The sequence below is a fragment of the Enhydra lutris genome, unplaced genomic scaffold, assembly GCF_002288905.1.
Source record: "Enhydra lutris kenyoni isolate GAN:26980312 unplaced genomic scaffold, ASM228890v2 scaffoldscaffold17, whole genome shotgun sequence".
NCBI classification, from domain to species: domain Eukaryota; kingdom Metazoa; phylum Chordata; class Mammalia; order Carnivora; family Mustelidae; genus Enhydra; species Enhydra lutris.
The window spans coordinates 11,397,001-11,421,114 of NW_019154101.1; the positions used below are offsets into that span (position 1 = coordinate 11,397,001).

Consider the following 24,114-nt stretch of genomic DNA (forward strand, 5'->3'; position numbering starts at 1 on the left):
AAAAAAAAAAAACTCACGAGGCTTTTGTTTTGTAATGTTCCCTTCCTCTGATTTTAGTATAATTTTGGAAATCTTTCCATAATTTCCTCCCTTGATCAAGTGTACAAAAATAGCTTTCAAAGGAGACTCAATCCAAGTGATTTTTTATGACTGATTAGGTCTTGGCTCAAATAGGGGCATTATAAAGTGTAGTTTCCACTAGGAAATTTTTGCTGAAAGCAAAATGAAGAGAGAACATACTTCTAAACAGTTATGCTGGAACCTAAAGGTTTCAGAACACAGTTAAACAAAAAGTTCTGAAATCCATCTGTGAAATTAATTTACATATTCCTTCATATAGGCAAATAAGATTAACACTGCCAAAATAACAAAATCCCCTTCGTTGTTTCTCAAAGAGTAAATTTCAAGTCTTGTCATGTTATGTTGTTCTCAGAAGGAAAGTGCTCAAATGGTGCGTCAGACCAGAAATTCCTGTGGCATCAATGATGCACCGTTACTAAGTTAAGTGCTTTTTAAATTCAACTTATTGGCAGAACTCACTTAGGAGCATGAAATAAGCATACTGTGAGAAAGAAAAGACTAAACTAAAAGACTATGACAAACTAGGACAAAAACCAAGTCCAACAGGCAAGGACTATTAGAGGATATGGCTAAAAGCAAGCTTGACTCACATGCTTTCAGTAAATCAAGAGCTATTTATTAAAATGCCTATTATGAACAGGGAGCACAGGAGAGAAGAGGGTAGAATACGACATTCAGATCCTTTCTATAAACAGAAACACTCATCTCCACTTGTGTGCTTTGGTATTGGAGGGGGTTGAAATTTGGCTCCCCCAGAAGTGTTTTTCTGTTCAGTTTCTTAATCTCTCTGAGCCTCAGTTTCTCAATCTGAAAAACAGGGACAATAAAACTCATCAGTCCCCAATGAATTAAATGAGACAAAATAGGGAAAGTGTCTCTCATTAGATGTCAATACACATTATTTCCTTTCCCATCGTATACCGTCAATAAAGCTGTCTCTCAGAAGTAGTAAAATGCAGCATTCTACCTGGAAAGGGTCTGTCTTCATCACCCCCATGCAGAGGAATTCCCTTGTTTTCTGGCATATACTTTCTGGTAATGGGCAAGGACATCAGCCGGATGTGATGGATGAGTGAGCGCCAGGTGTGAGCTCCAGAAAGCACTGGTTCAGGTGGTAATGGGCTGAAAGGTTGAATTACAAAGTAGGCAGTGAGCAAGATTAATCCCAGGGTTACAAGGACCTACAAGGAAAGACAGGGAAAGGATTAATAATTGTCCCAGCAAAAAAATATTTTAATGCCAAGAAAAAACCCCGCCTCTTCTATTATTGCCAATTTGCCTTAGAACTAATCCATTTTCATAAACAAGTCATTTACATCCACTTCTGAAAGCATTTAAAGTTTGATTTTGAGGGGTGCCTGGGTGGCTCAGTGGGTTAAAGCCTCTGCCTTCGGCTCAGGTCATGATCCCAGGGTCCTGGGATCGAGCCTGGCATTGGGCTCTCTGCTCAGCAGGAAATCCCCCCGCACCCCGCCTGCCTCTGCCTACTTGTGATCTCTGTCAAATAAACAAAATCTTTAAAAAAAAAAAAAAGTGTGATTTTGAGAACTATGAGGACTGCAATGCTCATCAAGCTTCTATTAATTGAAAAATTATACAAAAAAAAAGTTTAAAATACACACAAATACAGTTTAACTATAAACATATAGCTTCCATCTAGGATATTTAACAAAATAGTCAAATTTCCTAGTAACACATGGTAATGAGAGCAAAGGCCAAATTATTCACAGAAAAACTAAGGTTCAGTGGTGGAATCAGAGGACAGTAGTTTTTGGAGAGAAAGTTGAAGAATTTGTGTTCTATAAGGTATCTCCACATCAGAACACATTTTTACCTTATACATAGCTATCAGGAGAGGATACTGGGGTGGCCCTCTCTGAGGTTCATTCTTTTCCAGGAGCTGTCGGATAAATTTTTCAATTGCCTTCTCTGACATGCCACACTGATGGCCTGTTTGTCTCACCAAATCAACAGTCTCTGAAAGTTTGTCATAAATGCTGAGCTCACTGGCGGCGAGATCCATGTCTTCCAATACAAAATCCCTGGGAGAAAGAAAATAAATGTAAAAACAAAGATGGTTTCTTTCAACTACTTCCTCCTCAAAGCTCCTTCCTTTAGAACAGCGCTTCCTGACCATCTGTGGGGGCAGGACCAGCTTTGTGTTTTTCCTAATCCACTGCAGGCCAATGTTTTTGTAAAACAAAATCGATGTCTAGACAATGTCAAGTTAGTGGCATACAGCTTTTAGGTGTTTCTTAATTGTGGGGTAGTAACAAATGGTTTACAGACCAGTACTGGTTCCCAAACACTTTGAGGAATGCTAGTCTAAGAGCACAATAAATAAATGAAATGGGACCCTGAAACACTAGTACCAAAATGATTTCTGAAACCAATCACAAGAGGTCTGTTACCAGTAATTTACTTAAATAAAAAGAAACACAACATGGAGTCTTATTGATCTTATTTCTTTGCATTTACATCAGATATGCCTTTTAGCAACACAGGAGGAGGAACTAATCACTGAAAGCAAGATTTACTGTGCGTAACATGCTGATACTCTTTGTTACTGTTAGAGCAAGAATTTCAGGCAACACGGAAACCATGGCACTGGGTCTTCAGACCTTGTACGTTGCAGTCCTCATGCTTTTCCACAAACACAACTTCAGAAAATAGCCTTTTATTCGTGTTTTATATACTTAAAAGACCTGAGATCTTTAATTTCAAAATTCAATTTGTTCTCATAGTTACTTCAAAGCCAAACTATTTCACAGTAGCCATAGAATAAAAGGTAAAAACTAAAGTGGCGAAGTATAATACTCTCTTGTAACATTTGTAAAATGCAGTCAAATAGTTCTTTTAAAGACTGCTTGTGCTTAAAAAAAGAAAAAAAAAGTATTTCCTTCATTTATAGAAGGAAAAACAGAGGGGGGCCTGGATGGCTCAGTCGTTAAGCATCTGCCTTAGGCTCAGGTCATGATCCCAGAGTCCTGGGATAGAGCCCAGGGTTGGGCTCCCTGCTCAGCGGGAAACTTGCTTCTTTCTCTTCCACTCCCACTGCTTGTGTTCCCTCTCTTGCTGTGTCTCTCTCTGTCAAATAAATGAATAAATAAATAAAATCTTAAAAAAAAAGGGAAGGAAAAATAGGGCTTGGGATTTATGTTCTCTTCTATTGGTCTTTTTCCACCTTAAATGTAGAGGGCCTCTTATCTCACATACCTCATCCCCAAAGTGCTTCTAACCCCAAAAAGCACTGACAGGATACAATTCAATTTTTTTTAGTAAGGAGATGCTGCCACCTGTAGAGCAGAGGACAACAGTCCTGGAGGTCAGCAGAGAAAAGCAGGCCCACAGTGCCACCAGCCAGCGAGCACCTCAGCCTATCTCCCCTTCCAGCAGAGCCTCTGGGGGACTGATTGACTGGTGCTCTTCATGACTTTTAGCCCTTTAGTTCACTAGTTATGAAGTGGGCCTACACATTAGAATCACCTGGACAGTTTTTTTTTCCCCCTAAGATTTTATTTATTTATTTGACAGACAGAGATTACAAGTAGATAGAAAGGCAGGCAGAGAAAGGAAGGGAAGCAGACTCCCTGCTGAGCAGAGAGCCCGATGTGGGGCTTGATCCCAGAACCCGGGGATCATGACCTGAGCCGAAGGCAGAGGCTTTAACCCACTGAACCACCCAGGCGCTCCACTCCCCCAGACAGTTTTTAATGAATGCTCATACCAGGACGTCAACCCTAACCAATTAAATCAGAAACAGACTTCTAATGGTGAATTAACAGACAGGGAATCTAGACTTTGAGGAACTGGCTGGGGGAGGGGAGAAACACCCCACACCTAATGAGGCTAAATCCCTTCCCCCAAGTCTTTGCTCTTGCTCAGTGTTTTTAATTGGCCATACAGGCTTTCATTTCAAGGTTCAGATAAAAGGATGGGTAAACTGTATTTAGAAATGTGTATTTTCAGGGTGCCTGGGTGGCTCAGTGGGTTAAGCCTCTGCCTTTGGCTCAGGTTATGATCTCAGGGTCCTGGGATCAAGCCCCGCATCGGGCTCTCTGCTCAGCAAGGAGCCTGCTTCCCCCTCTCTTTGCCTGCCTCTCTGCCTACTTGTGATCTCTCTCTCTGTCAAATAAATGAATAAAATCTTTTTAAAAAATATGTATTTTCAACCAATGGTTCTGCGACAACGAGATATCCACATGCAAAAGAATGAAATGGGACCCTTCCTTCTACCATACACAAAAATGAACTCAAAATGGATCAAAGACATAAACTTAACTAAAATTATAAACCCTTAGAAGAAAACGTGGGGGAAAATCTTCACGACACTGGATTAGGCAATAGTTTCTTAGATATGTCAGGAAAAGCATAAGCAGCAAAAGAAAAACTAAATTGGACTACATTAAAATAAAACATTTTTGTACTGCCAATGATACCTTTTAGGAAAGTGAAATGACAACCCACAGAATGGCAGAATGCATATGCAAACCATATATCTGATAAGAGATTGCTATTCAGAGTAAAGAATTAGTACAATTCAATAATAAAATGACCCAATTTTAAAATGGACAAAGAACGTGAATAGACATTTCTCCAAAGAAGATACACAAATGGCCAATAAATTCATGAAAAGATGTTCAACGTCATTAGCCATCAGGGAAATACAAATCAAAACCACAATGAGACACTACTTCACAACCACAGGGATGGCTATAATGAAAAAATCATATAAGCTGGCAAGATGTTCAGCACCTGGAACCCTTGTACACTGCTAGTGGGAATATGGTACAGCTGCTTTGGAAAAGTTTGAGTTTCTCAAAAATTTAAACAGAGTTGTGATATGATCCAGTAATTCCACTTGTAAGTACGAACCCAAGAGAATTTAAAACATATTTCCACACACAAACTTGCATACAAATATCCAAGCAGCATTATTCATAATAGCTCAAAAATAGAAGCAATCCAAATGTCCATGAACTACTGAATGGATGAATAAAATATGGTATACCCACACAATGAAATATTGGACAATAAAAAGGAATAAAGTATTGATACATGCTACAACACAGGTGAGACTTGAAAATATTATGCTAAATGGAAGACAGTCACAAAAGATAACATAAGACTTCATTAATAAAATGCAAACAGTCAAGAATAGAGGCAATCTATAGAGACAGAAAGTAGATTCATTAGTAGTTATCCAAGGGAGGGAAGGGAGAATGGGGCGTGACTGTTAGTAGATACAGTGTTTCTTTCTAGAGTGACAAAAAACGTTCTAAACTTAAATTGTGGTGATAGTTGCACAACTCTGTGAATATACTAAAAATGTACACTAAATTGTACATTTCAAATGGGTGAATTTCATGGCATATAAATTAAAGCTCCAAAAAGACATTTTTAAAATCTGTATTTATAGAATTTCAACATATGCCTGTTGTGGCATTTATTACACTACACTGCTATGATCTGGCTATGTCACTTGGTCTACTTCATCCAAAAAATAAAAGGACTGTGAAGTAGGAGGTTTTCAAAGTCCCCTCTAGCTCTAAAATTTTAAGAGTAGATGAAGACTTCAGGAACTAGAAAAAATTCAGTTCATTAGAAATTAAGGACTTATGTTGAATTGCATTGCTATCCCACTTCCTGTTATGCCATCCTATATGCTAAGCATCATGCTAAGCACTCTAGAAACATTATCTTTGTAAATCATCACAGCAATCCCAGAAGGTAGGTGTGACTTCTTTTTATTAAGTTTTTAATTTTAATTCCAATCTAGTTAACATACAGTTCTATCAGTTTCAGGTGTACAATATAATGATTCAACAATTGTATATGTGACTCAGTGCTCATCACAGGTAAGTGTACTCTTTTTTTTTTTTTTTTTTTTTAAGATTTTATTTATTTGACAGATCACAAGTAGGCAGAGAGGCAGGCAGAGAGAGAGGGGGAAGCAGGCTCCCCGCTAAGCAGAGAGCCCGATGCGGGGCTCGATCCCAGGACCCTGGGATCATGACCTGAGCCGAAGGCAGAGGCTTTAACCCACTGAGCCACCCAGGTGCCCCAGGTAAGTGTACTCTTAATTTCCTTCACCTATTTCACCCATTCCCTCACCAACCTCCCCTCTGGCAACTGTTAGTTTGTTCTCTATAGTTAAGAGTCTGTTCCTTGGTTTGTCTCTCTTTGCTTTCAGTTTTGCCAAAAGGTAAGTGTGATTAATCCTATTTCTCAAATATTGAAACTAAGCTCAGAAAGGTTCCATAACTTGCTGGGATGTGAAGTCAAGTGTGCCTGACATCAGGGTTGATGCTTTTAACCTTTATGCATGCTGCCTCCCTACCAAGTATTTTCCTACTCTGAGCTGGCAGTACAGAAACCGCAATACCGTGTCCCTCAATTATCACAACCGAGTGGTTGAGAACTGGAAAAGTGAGCAACTACAATGATTCCTGGAAAAATAAAGCAGTAACTTATAACAATATTTTTTACATTGTGATTTTGTAACTAGTGATTCCAGAGACAGAATTTTTCTGTTGAAATTAACAGACATTCTAAGCAAGCAAGGATAATGTTCAAACAAACCATAATTAATTACCTAACAATATCCAGTCAAAATCCATTAAAATTTAGTAAAGGGCCAGAAAAGAGAGCAGTGAGAATACGAGAAAAAATCCCAATAAAAAATCTGAAAGTGTTGGAAGGTGGAGCACATGTAGGTAGCCCTCAGGCAACAGAGAACATCACATTATTGTGCCTTTAGGAGAACTGTGAAAGGAACAAAAGCGCAAGTGAGGAGAACTAACAACCATCATTTCTGATGACAATTTCACAACCTTCCGTAAACCTCTGCTTACTTTTAATACACATAAACATTTCACCAAACCCAGAGTTTATATTGTAAAAACAACAGGGTTTTCTTTGTAATTCAAGTATACAATGATATTACAATACTGAATATATTTTTGCTAATTGTACATCTTTCTTCCTTGAGATTCTGACACACTTCCCAAATTATGGGATGGATTATTACTAATAATTTCATAAAGTTTCTAAGAGCATATGGGGATCTTCATAATAAGCCCTCCTTTTGGCTTTGGTTAGACCAGTCATCCTCACCTGGGGCGATTCAGGACAGGGGACATTTGGAAAGTCTGGAGACATTTTTTATGGTCACATTGGAGGGGTACTGGCATCTAGCAAATATGTTAATTAAACATACACAAAAAATGTCCCTTTGGGTTGGGATTTCATACTAGCAAAGCAGCTCCTTGCTGTGATCTGAAAGTCAGTCCTCCACACAAGGATTTGTATTAAAAAATAATAATAAAAAATCTTGTCCTCTAAAAAAAAAAAAAAAAAAATCAAACATATAGTCATGGCTAAGTATCAAGCATGAGGGGACTGACTGAAATCAGCTGAGCCTTGATGGCAATTCCTTTACCTCCAGAAAGAAAGAGAGATCCAACTCTGGCAGGAATGAGCTTTGCCACAGAGGGAAGTTCCAAGTGCACTTGACTCCTAACAGTGGCTTAGACCTGCAAGGGCACAGGCAGGGTCACCAGCAAAATTATGAAAATCAAGGTATCATGCACCACCCTGGACAGAAGGAACTGCTAGAACATCTGGGAGTGGGATCCAGGTGCAGAAGTATTCAAACTCTTCCCTGTTGACTAGAGGCACACCCCCAATTACGAGACGCTGCTTTAGCCAGCAGTTCTCCACTGGGGAAGAGTCTGTTCCCCAGGGGACATGTGGCAATGTCTGGAGACATTTAGATTGTCAAAACTGGAAAGGCACCATTAGCATCTAGTGGGTAAAGACTAAACATCCTATAAGGACAGCCCCCTATAACAAAGAACTGTCCCACTTAAACTATTAAGAGTGCTGAGGTTAAGAAATTCTCCTTTCAAGGGAGGCCGGGGTGGAGGTGAGGGGAGAGGTAAGCCAGGAGGCTGTTCGCTTCTGAAGGAGCATCTCAGGAAGAGAAGGAAGCCACTGACAGCTCTGATGAGATGTTCTCCACAATTCCTTCTGGGTCTCAGTCTAGGAAAAAAACAGGACAGAGGCATAGCTGACAGAATGACCCTGACAGAACTTATCAACAAAAATATTTAAAGTAGAAAACAGGTTAAGAGATCAGAGTAAGGGGCGCCTGGGTGGCTCAGTCAGTTAAGCATCTGCCTTTGGCTCAGGTCATGATCCCAGGGTCCTGGGATCAAGCCCCACATAGGGGTCCCAGCAGGAAGCCTGCTTCTTCCTCTCCCTCTGCCTCTGCTCCCCGCCACCCCCCCACCACTTGTGCTCTCTCTCACTCTAATAAAATCTTTTAAAAAAAGAAAAAAAAAAAAAAAAGAGATCAGACCTAATGTCAAATTCTGCTTTGTCCTGTCTAATACAGAATTCCTTTAGAGTTATAAATATGTCCCAAGCACTGATTTGACATCACCCTGGAGGGTCTCGGTTTACCAAACTAAACAGCTGTGCCAGTTAGGCAACTCTGAGATGCCATACTGATGCATCTAGCTAAAACATCAAAGGGAAAATGCTGTATTTCAAAAAGAAAGTTTCAAAAGCCCATCTAAATATGTCCCAGGGGCGCCTGGTGGCTCAGTTGTTAAGCATCTGCCTTCAGCTCAGATCATGATCCCAGGATCCCGGGATTGAGCCCTGCATTGGGCTCCCTGCTCAGCGGAAAGCCTGCTTCTCCCTCTCCCACTCACTCCCCTTGCTGTGTTCCCTCTCTCACTGTATCTCTGTCAAATAAACAAACAAATAAGTAAATAAATAAATATGTCATAATCTTCAAAAGTGGGAACAATATCTCGAGTAATACTAAATTTTCTTTTTTCAGTACCAGGTTCTTTAGTGCTAGCTATGCAGTATGATAAAACCATTCCTTAGTGTTACGAACAAATTCCATTCTATTTTATCCAGTGATTCCCATTAACTGAAGTTCTACTAAAATGAAAAAAATGCGGCCTTTGGTATAATAAAAACCACTTAAAAAAACCCCATCATATTTATTTATTTTTTAATGTATTTTTTTAAAAAGAGTTTATTTATTTATTTGACAGACAGAGATCACAAGTAGGCAGAGAAGCAGGCAGAGAGTGAGAGAGAGGGAAGCAGGCTCCCCGCTAAGCAGAGAGCCCCTTGCGGGGCTCGATCCCAGGACCCTGAGATCATGACCTGAGCCGAAGGCAGAGACTTAACCCACTAAGCCACCCAGGCACCCCACAAATACAATATTTAAAGAAAAAAATAGTTGATGAATATTAAAACAAGAGGATTTAAAAGAGCAGGAATTAAAAATGTAAAAAGTGCTCAAAATGTACAACTGACGGAATAGTTTTTTGCAGTTTTTTTTTTTTTTTTTAAGATTTTATTTATTTAAGAGAGAGAAACACAGCGAGAGAGGAAACACAAGCAGTGGGAGTGGGAGAGGGAGAAGCAGGCTTCCCGCTGAGCAGGGAGCCCAATGCCAGGCTCTATACGGGATTCCTTCCCAGGACCCTGGGATCGCGACCTGAGCTGAAGGCAGCTGCTAAACAACTGAGCCATGCAGGCACACCTACTTTTTTGCAGTTTTATCATCATTTGACTAAGTCCTCCTTCTGGACATCTCTGTCCAGTGAAACCTGGTGAGTCTGACACTTTCTTTGCTCACTGAAAATATGTCTCTTCTACTTTTTCCAGCTACTTATTTTTGAAAAATTGTAAGCCTCCAGAAAAATGAAAATACTACAATAAACACTTGTATATCCTTCCCTTAGACCGACTGTTAACATTTGGCCAAATCTGCTTTATCTGTCTCCTCTCTGCTTTTGCCAGAATCATTTAAAAGTTAGTTACAACACATCATGAAATCACTTCTAAATATTTCAGCATGCATCTCCTCAGAATGAGGACACTGCTCTACTTAATCATAAGCAAAATTATCATACCTACTAAAATAACTTTCTAAGATTAATATCCACGCCATAGTCAAATTTCTGTTAAAAAAAGGCTATATAGTTTTTTAGAAACCCAAGATCCAATCAACAGTCACACATCACAACTAGCTGTCATGTCTCTTTGGTTTATTTAAACCTAGAACAGATCTTGGCCTTTTTTTTTTGTCCTTTATGATAGGAATATATTTGAAGCAGTAACCCCCATCCCATTTTAAAACTTATTTTTACCTGGTCCTATCCTCACCTTCTCTAGTTTCTATCATTAAAACAACAACAAACCCTTCCTCTCTAGAATTCCAGTGCTCATGTTCTCCCACCCTTCTGAGCCAAGTTCCTTAAAAAAAAAAAAAAAAAAGGCATCACGTCACCTTTTTTCTCAGATCTCCATTTGTTTGCTAACCTCTTGAAATTATATTTCTGCCCTGCTCACACCAATAATGCTCTCACTCAGGCCACCAGTGGCTCTCTACATGCCAAGTCCAAAGGTTTTGGATGTTTTCTCAACTATCACCTTACCCGATCTCTCTGCAGAACCTGCTGTTGCTATGTATTTTCTCTCTCAAGTGCTCTCAAACCTTGGCATAATTCTCTTTTCTCAGAGACTATACCCCTGAATGTGGTATTTATCATAGTTGTCCTTGATCTTCTCATACCCCTCTATGGCTTTAACTGCCATCTATTAGTGATTCCAAATCTCTTCTCCGGTCTACAACTCCAGAACTCCAGACACATCCATCTACCTACCTACCAGACACCATGGCCGAAATTTCCTACTATCTCTTATATGTAATGTGTCCATAACTGACTATTTTCCTCCCTGCAACCCATTTCTCCTACTATATTGCTTTGTAATTAACAGAAACACCAGTTCTCCAGATTTAAAACCTCTCTTCCACCTTCTTCATCACCACCAATGAACCAATTGCTAAATCCTCAATTCCACCCCCTGTATAGTTCCCACCTTCCTCATCTTCCCTTTAGCTCTACATTAATGGCAGTTAAGGTCTCCCTGGACCATCACAAAGATATACTTTATCTCCACACTTCCAGTCCTCCTCCTCCTCTCCAATCCGTCCTCTACTCTCTCCACAAATTATTTTTTCTGAAACACAAATTAGTTCATGTTACTCATCTATTTAAAGCAACTTCCTTGGGGCACCTAGGTGGCTCAGTGGGTTAAAGCCTCTGCCTTCTGCTCAGGTCATGATCCCAGGGTCCTGGGATTGAGCCCCACACCGGGCTCTCTGCTGGGCGGGGAGCCTGCTTCCCTCTCTCTCTCTACCTGCCTCTCTGCCTACTTGTGATCTCTGTCAAATAAACAAGTAAAATCTTTAATATAAATAAACAAATAAAGCAACTTCTTTGAGGGGGTTCCTGGGTGGCACAGTTGGTTAAGTGTCCGACTGTTGATTTTGGCTTAGGGTCATTTCCTCAGGGTTGTGAGATCAAGACCTGAGGCCTAGCGTGGAGCCTGCTTAAGATTCTCTCTACCCCTCTCAAATAAACAAACAAATAAATAAAATAAAGCAACTTCCTTGAATCCCCATGACCTGCTATGCAACAGTGTAGACAGTGGGTTAAGAAGGCAAATGGAGTTGGAAAAAGATGGATAATTACTTGATCTTCCATCTACTGTGTAGCCATAGCAATACCACTTAATCTAAGCCTCAGAGTTTTCATTATTTTATAAAATGTTGTTTAGGGATCATAAGATGATGAATGTAAAACATGTGTCCCAATACCCAAATTTAATACTTAGTAAATGTCATAAGATGAAGCCCAAATTACTTAGCATTGGCCCTTTATGACCTGCTCAACTGCTTACCTGTTCAGTCTCATTTCCCATTCCTTCTTCACATGCTTCACTGCCATACCATTTCACATCTTTTTGCTCTTGCACAAGTAATTTCCCCTGCTATAAAAAGTCTAACTCCCATAGATTCCCAATGAGTGAACTCCTTATTCCAGCCTTGATGTTTGTCCTTTGAACCTTAAACACAACTCAATCACTCTATATTATACCTATTTCCATGTCTCCTCACACTACATTGTTTTCCTTGAAAAGAAAATCACAGGGGCACCTGGGTAGCTCAGTTGGTTAAGTGTCTGCCTTCAGCTCAGGTCAAGAACTCAGGATCCCAGGATCAAGTCCCACATTGGGGGGGGGGGCGCGGGGCGGTCCCTGCTCAGCAAGGTGTCTGCTTCTCCCTCTCCTTCTGCTCCTCCCCTTGCTCATGCTCTTTCTTTCCCAAATAAATAAAATCTTTTAAAAAAAAAAAGGGGGGGGTGGGGGTGAAAATCACAGGCCCAAAATGGTGTCCTTAGGTAAAGTCAGTAAACCAAGACTTAACACCTAACCTAACTGCAGTTTCAAACCCCTTAGAACTTTAACCAGCCAACACGGAATTTCTGGTCAGTGCTAGAAAATTTACTGATAAAACTTTTCCCATTTCCCTTAGGTGAATGACCTTGCCAAAAAAAAAAAAAAAAAAAAAAAAAAAAGCCTTTATTCTACGCTACCTTTATTTTTTAAAGATTATTTATATTTCAGATTTTATTTTTTAAATTTTTATTTATTTATTTTTAAAGATTTTATTTATTTATTTGACACACAAAGATCACAAGTAGGCAGAGAGGCAGACAGAGAGAGAGGAGGAAGCAGGCTTCCCACTGAGCAGAGAGCCTGATGTGGGGCTCGATCCCAGGACCCTGGGATCATGACCCCAGCTGAAGGCAGAGGCTTTAAGCCACTGAGCCAACCAGGCGCCCCTAGATTTTATTTTTTATTTAACAGAGCACGAACACAAGCACAGGGAGTCTGGAGAGGGAGAAGCAGGCTCCCCAATAAGCAGGAAGCCTGATTTCGGGGCTTAATCCCAGGACCCTAGGATCATGACCTAAGCAGAAGGTAGACACTTAACTGACTGAGCCATCCAGGCGCCCCTATTTATTTTGAGAGGGAGGGAGGGAAGGAGGGAGAGAGCGAGCGTGCATGTGTGCGTGCGTTGGCGGGGGAGGGGGAGGAGTGGGAGAATCTCAAGCAGACTCCCTGCTGAGTGTGGAACCCACACAGGGATAGATCTCACAACCCTGAGATCATGACCTAAACCAAAATCAAGTGCTTGAACGCTTAACCAGCTGAGGCACCCAGGTGCTCCCTCTATGTTTGAAAACCTTTCCTAGGGGCGCCTAGGTGGCTCAGTGGGTTAAAACCTCTGCCTTCGGGGGCAGGGGTGGCTCAGTGGGTTAAGCCACTGCCTTCAGCTCAGGTCATGATCTCAGGGTCCTGGGATCAAGTCCCGCATCGGGCTCTCTGCTCAGCGGGGATCCTGCTTCCCTCTCTCTCTCTCTGCTTGCCTCTCCATCTGCTTGTGATCTCTCCCTGTCAAATAAATAAATAAAACCATAAAAAAAAAAAAAGAAAAAAAAAAGAAAAAAGAAAAAGAAAAACCTCTGCCTTCGGCTCGGGTCATGATCCCAGGGTCCTGGGATCGAGCCCCACATCGTGCTCTCTGCTCGGTGGGAGCCCGCTTCCCCCGCTTCTCTCTGCCTGCTTCTCTGCCTACTTGTGATCTCTGTCAAATAAATAAATAAATAATCTTAAAAAAAAAAAAAAAACCTTTCCTTTTCTGTAACCCTTAGGAGCTCCCCTCTACTTGCTAGATGGGATGCTGCCTGATTAATGAATTAATAAAGCCAATTACACCTTTAAAATTTGCTCATTTGAATTTTTGTTAACACTTGAAAGCAAAGATAAATGGAGAAACAGAAGACACTAAAAACACACATGAAATTCATCTCAGGGACATGAAAACTGATCAATGTCTACTAAGCAAATTTATAGAAAGGACCTAAAGTGGTCATTCTTTTCCCAAACTAATTGATCTAATACTTGATTCCTTTTACCTTTTATTCTTCTTATTCTTAAAAATACATCAACCTAAGGAGGATTTAGATGAGATTAGGAACCTCCCATTTAGATAATCTGTGGTGTTGTGGGGCAGCTGTAGAGAACTAGGGATTCAAAGTGGGTCTTGAAAGTTGTTTTGGTCCAAAGCGGAAAGACCTAAGAGGGCAAACAGGGTTACTCTTTGGTATGCAAGTTGGACTATGTGAACTTCAGTCAAAACTTCAATGTAGCAAAAGTTGCATTTCTGTTGTTCTTTAGAAAAAAACTGTGATAAACTCAAATACACATTTTTATTAAGGGAGAAGATTCCACCATGGGAACAACCAAATGAGCACCCTAAGAAGTCAGAATAGTTAAGTATCCGGGAGTAGTTTCTATTATAAAGTGATGACTGTACACTTTAAATGTACTCGCGAATACCAAGGCTATGCAGGCTCTTAAACATGAAAAGGTGTGCCAACAGGGTTAACGGTCTTAAGACACTACGGAACACGATTTTTGTACTAAAAGGTGATTACAAACAGCTCATCGGGTCAATAAACCAAATCATACAACTTTCTGAAACCCTAGATGCTACTGTTATCACATACCAAGTCCACACTTAAAGAAAACTCCTTAACAACTATTAGAAATAGATGTTCGGGGGGGGGGGACTACTCCCAATATACACACAAAAAATCAGAAGTCCGTCAAAAGGGCAGTGAAATCTAGACTTCGAGGCGCCAGTCGTGTTTTGGACACCAACGTGACGCCTGCGAAACAGGTTCAAGAACGCAGGGTCGACCTCACTTTGCTCGGCCTCTCGGAGCTAAAGAAAGAAAAGGTCTTAAAGGAGTCAACCTCGCCTTGGTCGGGGGGGTGGTACGAGGGGAAAGTTGCCGGGGGTGCAGGCAGTCTGCGAAACACCTGAGGCTCAAGAAATGGGCTTGCGCAGGGGCAAGGGGCTGCGCGAGGATGTCACAGACGGGCCCCGTGAGGCTGTCACAGCGCGGCCTCCCCCCCTCCCGGCCTCGGGCCCCAGTCACTCACATGCGGGGCCCGCGCCCTCTCGGGCTCCTCCCGCCTGGGGGACAGCAGCCGCCGGGCGAGGAGGGTAAGCCGACAACTTCCTGCTTCCGGGCACGCAACCCGGAAGCAACTCCCGCGCCACCGGCGAGGCCGCGCGCCCTAAGGCCGCTCCTTCTTCACGCCCCGCGCTTCCGTCAGAAACAGAACCAGTGACGTTGCCGCGCGCGCAAACTCCCGCGATATCTGGAGAGCACTGGTCCCTGCTCCCCCTGGCGTCAGGTTCTTGCCGTGCGGGTTCTTTTCATTGCATGCCAGGGTCTGTCCTGTGGCTGCGCTCAACCGGGGGCTCAACCGGGGCTTCGCAGCTGTGCTGATCCCGTTCAACAAGCTTTTATTGAGGCCCCTACTACGTGCCGAGCAGCGTGTTAGGCATTAAGGGGCGGGAGTGGGAGGGTTAGGTAATGGGGGGCAAGTCCTTAAAGCCTCCCGGTGCTCTTCGTCTAAAACAAAGACAAACACTGTGGCTTCCAACTTTACCAGGTTAGCAGACCAAACGTCACTGTGATGCGTTTGCGTTGCTGTTTCACCCGCTGCCTAACTCCCGGGGGCGGGGCAGGCGGCCTTGACAGTTCCGGTAGAAAACTTTTAGAGGCAAAATTTCTCCCTCCGCACGGGTAGGAGGAGTCTCTCAAGAGTCGGACGCAACCTCCATTACAGACGACCTACTCCACAGCTTTAAGCCACAGGAAGGAAAAAACTCCCTACAGCCTTGCGGTAGTCGTCAATTCCCCCTCTCCTCCATCTTGATAGTGTACTGTTCTTTAATAAAATGCTTTGTGCTTGGTACATTCCTAGTGTCCTTATTCGAGAGCGGATCCTCATACAAATCTTTTGAGGGGAATCCAAGAACCGAGACTTCCATTGACACAAGACCAGCTTCCACCGGTAACTCCAGCACAAGGTAAGATAGTCCTCACCCCGCTGGGGCTAGAGGACCCATGTCTGATTTACTTTCTCGGATGTCAGTTCTCACTCACTTTGCAATTTGGCTACTACTGTCTGCATTTCTTCCCCTCCTGCACCTCTTCTGCCATCACTCACTGTGTGACCCTCAAAACCCGAGGACATGCTGTCCCACCTGCTAGTTCCGTCCATCCTCATACTCATTCAACCTCCTGGATGGTCCATCTAACCAAGAGTTCTACTTTTTCTGTTGCCTCATATCAGACCTCCTCACGTGCCCCCCACTCCCTTTCTGGAAAGATGGTCTCAATCAGCCTCTAAAATCCCAGGTGGGTGCATGATTATCACGGTATCGTATGGGAATTTATTTCCAATAAGGAAAGGACAAAACTTTGTACCTACTCAAACTTAAGTTAATACTTCTGAGAGGGGCCTGGGATGAAATCCGTAAATGGAACTACATAGATTTTGAGGGCCAGGGCATATATCCTGGAACTCGGGGACTCATTAGGGACCATAAAATATACCAATGCCCTCCCTCATGGGCACATCAATTGCGAGGAGGCAGGTAAAGAAACGAGAGGCTGTAGTAATATTAATTAAGGCAGTGGACCTCTCCTAGGGGGACACCCTCAGGGTTGCTCTTCAAAGCAGTGAGGAAAGGGGCACCTGGGTGGCTCAGTGGGTTAAAGCCTCTGCCTTCGGCTCAGGTCATGATCTCAGGGTCCTGGGATCGAGCCCCGCATCCAGCTCTCTGCTTGGTGGGGAGCCTGCTTCCCCCCTTCCCCCTGCCTGCCTCTCTGCCTGCCTCTCTGCCTACCTGTGATCTCTCTCTCCCTCTGTCAAATAAATAAATAAAATCTTAAAAAAAAAAAAAAAAAAGGCAGGGAGGAAGGCCATCTCCCTTCCGGATACACAACATTCCAATGGGGACATTCTTGGAATATTGTGTCTACTTCTCCTTCTTTGCTATCCCCTTACAGATGGGAAACTGGTTGTCAGATGTACCCGGAATGCTTCCTTGCTAACTGGAACGTTTGACCCCCAAACTTTAAAGAGGAAACGGTTCATCTTTTCTGCATACAGCATGGCCCCAATATAAACTATGAGATGGGGCAACAAGGCCCCACAATAGGACAATGGATTATAACATCATCTTACTAGGTGGCTCAGTCAGTAAGCATCTGCCTTCGGCTCAGGTCATGATTCCAGGGTCCTGGGATCAAGCTCCACATCAGGCTCCCTGCTCAGCGGGGTATCTGCTTCTTCTCCCTCTGGCCTTCTCCCCTGCTGATGCTCTCTCTCTCTTACTCTCTTAAAAAAAGAAAATCTTTTAACACCATCTTACAGCTAGACCTCTTTTGTAGAGACTAAGGACAGAGGTCTCAGATCCCTTAGATCCAAGACTTCATGTTCCTTAACAAACCCTAGGCTTTTCAAAACCTGCAATATTGAGCTGTCCTCTTTAGTTCTCCTCACAGACCCAAGCTGTAAGCCCCCTCCCCCACCATCAGAGGACGCTTCCCAAAGCCCCACTGCCCCACCAAACCCTACCATAGCCCCAAAACAATGATCCAGTATCCCAATATCTGGGACCACCAACCCCCTCAGGTCCTAATAAGCCCCTTCCAATTCTGTGTCCCCTCCAGGAAATGGCTGGTCCAACTGGAACCACCATGTGGGTGCAAACTCCATTCTCTATGAGTGATCTCCACCAAGTCCAAAAGGACTTGGGAGATTTTTCTGTGGACCCTGACACCTACATATCAGTTTGGCACTAATTTTTGATCTGTCCTGAAGGACACAGTGGTCATTCTCAATCAGACTCTCTCCAAGGCAGACTGAGATGGAACTGGGGAGGCTGCCACCCAATTTGGGGATAAACTTTACAGTTCTGCCAGATACCATGGCAGTGCCAGTCACAGATCCTCATCGGAACTATGAGACTCTATAAGGACAATGGTCCCGAGACCATCTTACAATCTATCTAACAAATGGAATGAAAAGATGCCAATCAAAGCCAATTAATTATAATAAGCTGGCTCTCATAAACCAGGGAAAGGAAGAAAACCCTGCAGCCTTTATGGAAAGACTAAGAGAGACTAACTAAACATACCAACCTTGATCCCAGTTCTTACGTTCTTAATGGCCGACTTATCACTCAGACCACCCCCAATGTAAGGAGGAAACTCCAAAAGTTATCCCTAAGGTGAGACACCCCAGGCTCTGAACTCCTTAAGGTGATCAATTTGGTGTTCTATAGCCAGGACCAGGAGGGAAAAAAAGGGAAAAGAAAAACATAAGGATTGGAGACAGGCTCAATTCCTGGTGACCTTGCAACACAAGTCATCACCTTAGGGTCACCCCCTCAAAAGGGAGACACCAAAAGGAGCCTGTTACCATTGCAAAAAGGAGGAACACTGGAGAGATGAATGTCCTTAAGTCCATAACATGGCCTGTTCTCAATGTCCTCAAATGGGACATTGGAGGAGAGACTGCCCCTCTAGTGGGAGAACCAGAAGTTCAGAATCCCTTCTGTCACCACCATCCCCACTAGCTGTCACTCGGAGGAGCCCTAGGGCACCAACAGGCTCCCCCACTCACTGTTTCCATCACTGCAGTGGGGACCAGGTGACCCTTGATGGGGCAAGTAGGACAATTAATTTTCTTTTGGACACGGGAGCCACCTACTTTATCTTAACCTCTTTTATGTATAAGCTTTCCTTCAACTCCTATCTGGTTATGGGAGTGAATGGCCTACTCACCAAGCTAAAATTCATCTGTTCTTGGGACAGGGCTCTATTCAGTTAGTGCCTTTGAGAGGCTCTATGGGAAAAACAGATCCTACCAAAGCCGCACCACTCAAACCCAACCTCCCCACTCCAACCAGAAGATGAGGTCCTAATTAAATCCTGGAGAGATGGATCTCCTGGATCCCAACTAACTTCTTTATGGAAGGGACCCTCTACTGTTCTTTTATTCAGCCCTACCCTATAGTCAGTCATCAAAGTCCCAGAAACTGCCAGTTGGATCCATCTCTCCCAAGCCAAGCCTGCTTTGACCTCTAACAAAGAGGATGACCCCGATGCCTCTGAACATACTCTTCAAAAAGGGGGCATCTCAGATAAGTCCTAAAATTCTCTATTCTGTTATATCCAATACCTTAGTGTGGTCAAAGTTCCTCCAGGAGACTTCTAAGACTACACCCCTAAAGAAATCCATGGGTACCTCTTTCACCACACTTCTTCTGCCTGATAATTCTCACACTGCCCTGGACCACACAAGAATGCAACTTTCTGACCCCTTAGCCCCATCACTTACACTGCTCAGTGCTATCTCAACACCACCAATTCCTCTTGCTGGATATGTGTGGGACCCCACTTAGCCACTGTAACTCCTGTACCTGCTTCATTGTGGGCCACCACCAAGAGCCCCACTAGTTTCACCTATACCTGTCTTTGGACACAAACATGGACCTTGCAGCCCCCTGTAAGTGCAAGAAACCTCCAAAGAAAGGTCACAGAACACAGCAGAAAAATCCTAAATGCTCAGAGGCCCCTCCCAATACCTTCTATAGTGGGACTGCTGCATACTCAACTCAAACTTTTTAATATGACCTTCCCAATCTATGTTAGTGCTAGCTCATCATCTGGGACTCCAGTAGGTTCTATTCCTTTTCTCAGTGCCTTGCATTTCAGCAGGGAAAGTGGGAAAGTGTTTCTGATCACTACTTTAACACTGTTAAAATACCCCACTTTTAATCTTCCCCCTAAATTCACCATCAAGCCCCCCATTGGGTCCACCATGTCTCAATAATGTCAGGGCCATCCATCAGCCCAAATAACCTCCTCCTCCTTCAACACAACCTACCAACAGCCCTCCCACTGGAAAAACTCCTAGAACATATTCTGGAATCCTCACTGAAGCCACCTCTTTTCTGAACAGCCCAACACAACTGTATAGTCATGACCCCCTTGCCTGCCTTCATATTGGCTTCGGTCCCCTTTAGGGCCACTGCTGGACCTCGGAGAACTCCCTCCGAGGAAGTCCCTTTATTTTCTTTCTTCCCCCTCCCCCCTGGAAGATTTATTTATTTGAGTTGAGGAGGGGACGAGGAACAGAGGGAGACAGAATCCCAAGCAGACTCAGTGGAGCATGGAGCCAGTGCAGGGCTCTATCTCACAATCCTGAGATCACTACCTGAGCCAAAACCAAGAGTATGACGCTCAACCAACTGCACCTCCCAGGCGCCCTATTTCCTATCCTAACCAAGGCTTACCTGCATCCTCTCTGGTATGCAGGTCCACAGAAGGGACTCTGTGGAACTCAGGCATACCTAGCCCTTCCAAATGGATGGAAGGGCACTTGTTCTTTCACCTGGTTAGCTCCAGATGTAACCCTCATAGGAAGTACTCACAAATTTTCCACTCTATTGTAACTGAAACATCCATATCCAAAGCAGGCAGTCCTTACACTCCTCTTACTAGGGACCCTCCTGGAAACAGCCTCAGGATCAGCCACAGGGCTCACTAGGACTGTCCTTTCTCCCCAATTCTCTCAAGAATTAGGCAAATCCGGGGCGCCTGGGTGGCTCAGTGGGTTAAAGCCTCTGCCTTCGGCTCAGGTCATGATCCCAGGGTCCTGGGTTCGAGCCCTGCATCAGACTCTCTGCTCAGCAGGGAGCCTGCTTCCCTTCCTCTCTCTCTCCCCAACCCTCTGCCTACTTGTGATCTCTGTCAAATAAATAAATAAAATCTTAAAAAAAAAAAAAGAATTAGGCAAATCCATTCAAAAAAGTATGCAAGTTTTGGCAACCTTGGAGGACTCAGGAGTAATCCTCCAAAATCAAAGGGCATTAAATATCCTTGCTTCTGCCCAAGGGGGTATATGTGCATTAGCTTAAGAATAATGTTTTTATGTCAAACAATCAGGGTTTGTTCAAGAAGTATTAAAAGACTTCACATCTCCTATCAGGTACATCCACCGCCTCCTTTCTTTTGGTCTTAGGTCATGGATATTTCCCTTCTTCTAGGACCTCTCCTTTGCATGATCCTTCTTTTGTTTTTTGGACTGTGTCTTCTTCACCTTTTAACGCAGCTCATCTCCTTTCATGTTAGACAGGTCCAACTTCAGCTCTTACTGCAACAAGGGTATCAGCCCCTATCAAGTGAACATCAAAACTACCATAGCCCCTGGACCAGAGTAGTCAAGCCTTCTAAGACCAGGACACAAGCCCCCATTCCACCTTAATCTCATACCACTGCCTGATGCCCCAGACAGAGAGCAAAGATTAGGACTCTAACGAAAACACTGACGTGTTCTGAAGGAAGCAGCTACAGAAGATTGAGTTCGGCCCCCGACTTAAAAGATTTCAGGACCTCGTCTTTGAAGGGGGAATGGCAGAGTAAGCTATTACATATGAGCTGGAGGCAAGGGCAGCAATAAATGGGTTACATTTAGAGACCTGAGGGCAAACATCTTGGTTTTGTGGTTTCCAACTTACCAGGACTACAAGACCAAGAGCAGCAGGTGCAGAGCTTGTGCTCTGCTCTTCAACTTCTGCCCCAGGGTAACCCCAGAATTCATATTACGTTTGCATTCAGGATTGCCCGCCCTGGTAAGGGAAGACAGCGAAGACCGGTCCAGCAGGAACCCTGTAGGGCAAAAGTTCTCCCTCCCCACCGGTAGGAGGAGTCTCCATTAAAAACTACCTTGTCCACACTCATGACCCCACTTAAAAGGGAAAAAAAAAACTCCGGTAGCCTCGGGGCAGTTGCCAATCCCGGACTTGCCCACTCCATTCTGAGTGTACTGTCCTTTGATAAACCGCTTTGTGCTTGCTACCTTTCTTCTCACTGTTTTTATTCCACTGCGGATCCTCATGTATTAAATCTTTTGTGGGGAATCCAAGAAGAGGGCCTTCGATTGACACAGGGCAAGCTTCCACCGGTAACAATTACAAAGAGATGTTTCGAAGAGGGGCGGGGAATCTACTCCCAATATACAAGAAAAATCAGAAGTCCGTCAAAAGGGCAGTGAAATCTAGACTTCGAGGCGCCAGTCGTGTTTTGGACACCAACGTGACGCCTGCGAAACAGGTTCAAGCAGGGTCGACCTCACTTTGCTCGGCCTCTCGGAGCTAAAGAAAGAAAAGGTCTTAAAGGAGTCAACCTCGCCTTGGTCGGGGGGGTGGTACGAGGGGAAAGTTGCCGGGGGTGCAGGCAGTCTGCGAAACACCTGAGGCTCAAGAAATGGGCTTGCGCAGGGGCAAGGGGCTGCGCGAGGATGTCACAGACGGGCCCCGTGAGGCTGTCACAGCGCGGCCTCCCCCCCTCCCGGCCTCGGGCCCCAGTCACTCACATGCGGGGCCCGCGCCCTCTCGGGCTCCTCCCGCCTGGGGGACAGCAGCCGCCGGGCGAGGAGGGTAAGCCGACAACTTCCTGCTTCCGGGCACGCAACCCGGAAGCAACTCCCGCGCCACCGGCGAGGCCGCGCGCCCTAAGGCCGCTCCTTCTTCACGCCCCGCGCTTCCGTCAGAAACAGAACCAGTGACGTTGCCGCGCGCGCAAACTCCCGCGATATCTGGAGAGCACTGGTCCCTGCTCCCCCTGGCGTCAGGTTCTTGCCGTGCGGGTTCTTTTCATTGCATGCCAGGGTCTGTCCTGTGGCTGCGCTCAACCGGGGGCTCAACCGGGGCTTCGCAGCTGTGCTGATCCCGTTCAACAAGCTTTTATTGAGGCCCCTACTACGTGCCGAGCAGCGTGTTAGGCATTAAGGGGCGGGAGTGGGAGGGTTAGGTAATGGGGGGCAAGTCCTTAAAGCCTCCGGGAGCTCTTCGTTTAAAACAAAGACAAGCAATCACTCAAATTAACACACATTTAGTCCACTCCTGAATATTTATTGACGCTTACTCTGCCAGACATTACCAAGCCCTTTGTATTCGTGAAACCAATTCAACTACTCTATCATATAAATAGTTTCTGTACGGGCCAAGGTCAGGCCACCACAGGATGGGGGAATTTAGCATTATGATTATTTTGAACCAAAAGCAATTAGAATCCAGCACTTTTAGGAAAAGCTCTCCACTTACCCCGTCAACTGCCTGCCTGTAGCTAGAAGATAGCTATTAACGCAGATTCCTCTTTATCTGAGAAATTTACAGGACAACTTTTGTTTTTCAATCATCTCCTCTACCCTTCCTGCTAATAGAAGGGGGCCTTTCTCTTCTTTGTATCCCCAGATCCTTGCCCCTCTCCTTAGCTCAGGTTGTCTCCTATAAGCCTTATGTTGGCTGTCTTTGGAGTGTATGCGCGCGCGCACGCATGCGCCCTGCATATGTGAAACTCAATTTCCTCGTTAATATGTTGCAGGTCAATTTGATTCTTTGTCCAGCTGGAAGAACCTTGAAGTGCAAAGTAAATTCTTCCTTCCTGATGCCCAACAACATTTATCTCATACCAACCAAGCTGAGGTTTATGGAAAGGTTAATTTGCTCAAGATTACACAAAGGGTGGTGTGGTCACAATTTGAACCCAGGTTCCTTATTTTGCCCTGTCTTTAGTGCCAAGATCCTAAATGCTTTCTATTAGAGATCTGCAATCAAAATGCTACTGAGTCCAGACTGTAAGGACCTATTTAACCAGAGACTTCCATTAAGATTAAACAACCACCTTGTTTATCCCTTAAACTGTCCCTGTTCCCCTTCCTCCAGGGGACTGACTTAAAAACAAGTCCCGGGAACCAGCTCCAGGTAACAAAGCCCAAATACAAGGGTGAGTCAGGCCAGGTGGAGACATCCGATCAGTGGGGAGATGCATAGTCTCCCTAGTTACCAAGGAATATGGGCCCCGCCCTTTGGGCACCTTTTGGGCGCCAATTCTGACCAAGGAGATAGGCTGATTCAAATGTCTACTAGGGTAAATTGTAATTCAGTTGGTCACCTAGCATCTCTGTGGAGTTTCCTGTGTGTGTTACAATCTCATTGGCCACCTGTGCGTGGCCAGGCCTTTGCCCTTAAAAGCTAGTCTGTGAAACAGAGAAGGGTTGCCCCTCTCTGTAAGAGGCGTGGCCCTGGCCGGTCAGTATGATTCTTGATTCTTGGTGCGAAATAAAGCTTTGCTTAACCTTCACTTTATATCAGTCTCACTCCTTTAATCATGGACCCATTTTGGGGGGCATAACAAGACTAATAAAGCTAAC

At 44.1% G+C, this 24,114-nt stretch overlaps 1 protein-coding gene across 3 annotated transcripts in view; it reads right to left on the bottom strand.

The window, feature by feature from the left end:
* The window catches only part of LOC111147522 (chromosome unknown C6orf89 homolog), a 44,507-nt gene extending 22,915 nt beyond the window's left edge, over positions 1 to 21,592 (bottom strand). Inside the window, exons 1-4 of one of the 3 annotated variants that reach the window (XM_022503573.1) lie at positions 14,974 to 15,037; positions 7,523 to 8,124; positions 1,916 to 2,123; positions 1,049 to 1,262 (exon numbers count right to left, since the gene is read on the bottom strand). In XM_022503573.1, coding sequence (XP_022359281.1) covers positions 1,049 to 1,262; positions 1,916 to 2,104 — 403 coding nt within the window. In that variant the 5' untranslated portion in view covers positions 2,105 to 2,123; positions 7,523 to 8,124; positions 14,974 to 15,037. Of the gene's footprint in view, positions 1 to 1,048; positions 1,263 to 1,915; positions 2,124 to 7,522; positions 8,125 to 14,973; positions 15,047 to 21,418 lie in introns of those variants that run through there. The other 2 variants (XM_022503574.1, XM_022503572.1) reach the window with 2 other exon arrangements.
* Positions 21,593 to 24,114: the final 2,522 nt, after the last annotated feature.